At 65.8% G+C, this 1531-nt stretch overlaps 1 protein-coding gene across 1 annotated transcript in view; it reads left to right on the top strand.

Moving 5' to 3' along the window:
• Positions 1-2: 2 nt before the first annotated feature.
• Positions 3-1531, top strand: part of ANAPC2 (anaphase promoting complex subunit 2) — a gene marked incomplete at its 5' end in the record, with an annotated part of 29585 nt that continues 28056 nt past the window's right edge. The window contains one exon of the mRNA XM_014529684.1: positions 3-616. Within this exon, the coding sequence (XP_014385170.1) occupies positions 3-616 (614 nt within the window). The remainder of the gene's footprint in view (positions 617-1531) is intronic.

Genomic DNA, 1531 nt, shown 5'->3' with positions numbered 1-1531 from the left:
CCCGGACCAGCGGCACAGTCCCGCCGAAGGAGGAGGAGCTGCGGGCGGCGGTGGAGGTGCTGAGGGCGCACGGCCTGCACTCGGTCCTGGAGGAGTGGTTCCTCGAGGTGCTGCAGAGCGACCTGCAGGCCAACATCTCCCCGGAGTTTTGGAACGCCGTCTCCCAGCGCGAGGGCTGCGCCGACGAGCCGCAGTGTCTCCTGCTGCTGCTGGACGCGTTCGCGCTGCTGGAGAGCCGCCTGGACCCCTACCTGCGCAGCCTGGAGCTGCTGGAGAAGTGGACCCGCCTGGGCCTGCTGATGGGCACCGGCGCCCAGGGGCTGCGGGACAAGGTGCACACCACGCTGCGGGGCGTCCTGTTCTTCTCCACGCCCAGGACCTTCCAGGAGACGGTGCAGCGCCTCTACGGGCGCTTCTTGAGGGTCTACATGCAGAGTAAGCGGAAAGGAGAGGGGGGCACGGACCCCGAGCTGGAGGGGGACTTGGACAGCAGGTATGCCCGCCGCCGCTACTACCGGCTCCTGCAGAGCCCGCTGTGCGCGGGGTGCGGCAGCGAGAAGCAGCAGTGCTGGTGCCGCCAGGCCCTGGAGCAGTTCCACCAGCTCAGCCAGGTCCTGTGAGTACTCGTGCCCCGTTGCTCCCGACTCCTGCTTGCTCCCCTGGGTCCCGCTGGCCTCTGCACAGAGCGGGCGAGCTGGCCGGGGTCTGCCATCTGTCCTGATGGCCATGGCCATGGCTGAGGGGGGGTGGCCAGGATCCTTGTGCTGTGAATGTCACACCTTTTGCTCTGGACACAGGCGTATCTCTCGGTCATTCCCACTAGCCCGGCTTCACGCTTGGCTTGGTTGAGTCTGCAGGACTCCAGGTGCCTGCGGAGTCCGGCTCTGCCTTGTGTGGCTCCAGGGGAGGGAGGCGTGCATCCTGCCCTGTGGCTGCAAGAGGGTGACTTGCTGCTTTTCTCTGTAGCACAAGTTGGAGGTGAGGCGGCACTTGGCCACGCAGGTGCCTCTCCAGTCCTTTGAAGAGGAAAGGCCTTGCTGTTGGAGCCGGGTCCTGGTGTGTGGCCCTCCAGCCTCTGTGGCCACTCGGGACGATTCCGTCCCGTTGAATGAGGTGGCAGCAGGGTGGCCGATAGGCAGAGTCTTGTAGCTGGACTTGGGGAGTGCCCTGTGCCGGCAGGTGGGGGGCCCTGAGGGGTTCGTCCCAGGTGACGTCACACAGAGCAGTCCTCATCTCTTCATGGGTCCCTTTGCCATCACAGACAGACAGACTTTGGCTGAAGGCCACCATCAGTGGCATCTGTATGTACGTGACCGTGGTGGCCATTTCTGGGAGATGAGGTTTGACCCTGAGAGCCACACATGCTGTTGGCACGGGCAGCGAGGCCAGCTGGGGAGGTGCTCTGTCCTCCCAGCATCCCCGGGCACAGTGGCGTCATCCCTGCCAGGAGGGTCGTGGGGGCGTGTGCGGGCGTGTGCGTGCGTGTGCTCCGCAGGCTCCACAGCACGGCTCTCCCCAGGCACCGGCTCAC

The sequence above is a fragment of the Myotis brandtii genome, unplaced genomic scaffold (assembly GCF_000412655.1).
Source record: "Myotis brandtii unplaced genomic scaffold, ASM41265v1 scaffold691, whole genome shotgun sequence".
Lineage (NCBI taxonomy): Eukaryota > Metazoa > Chordata > Mammalia > Chiroptera > Vespertilionidae > Myotis > Myotis brandtii.
The sequence above is the reverse complement of the archived record's forward strand: the minus strand, read 5'-3'. Positions and strand labels throughout refer to the sequence as shown.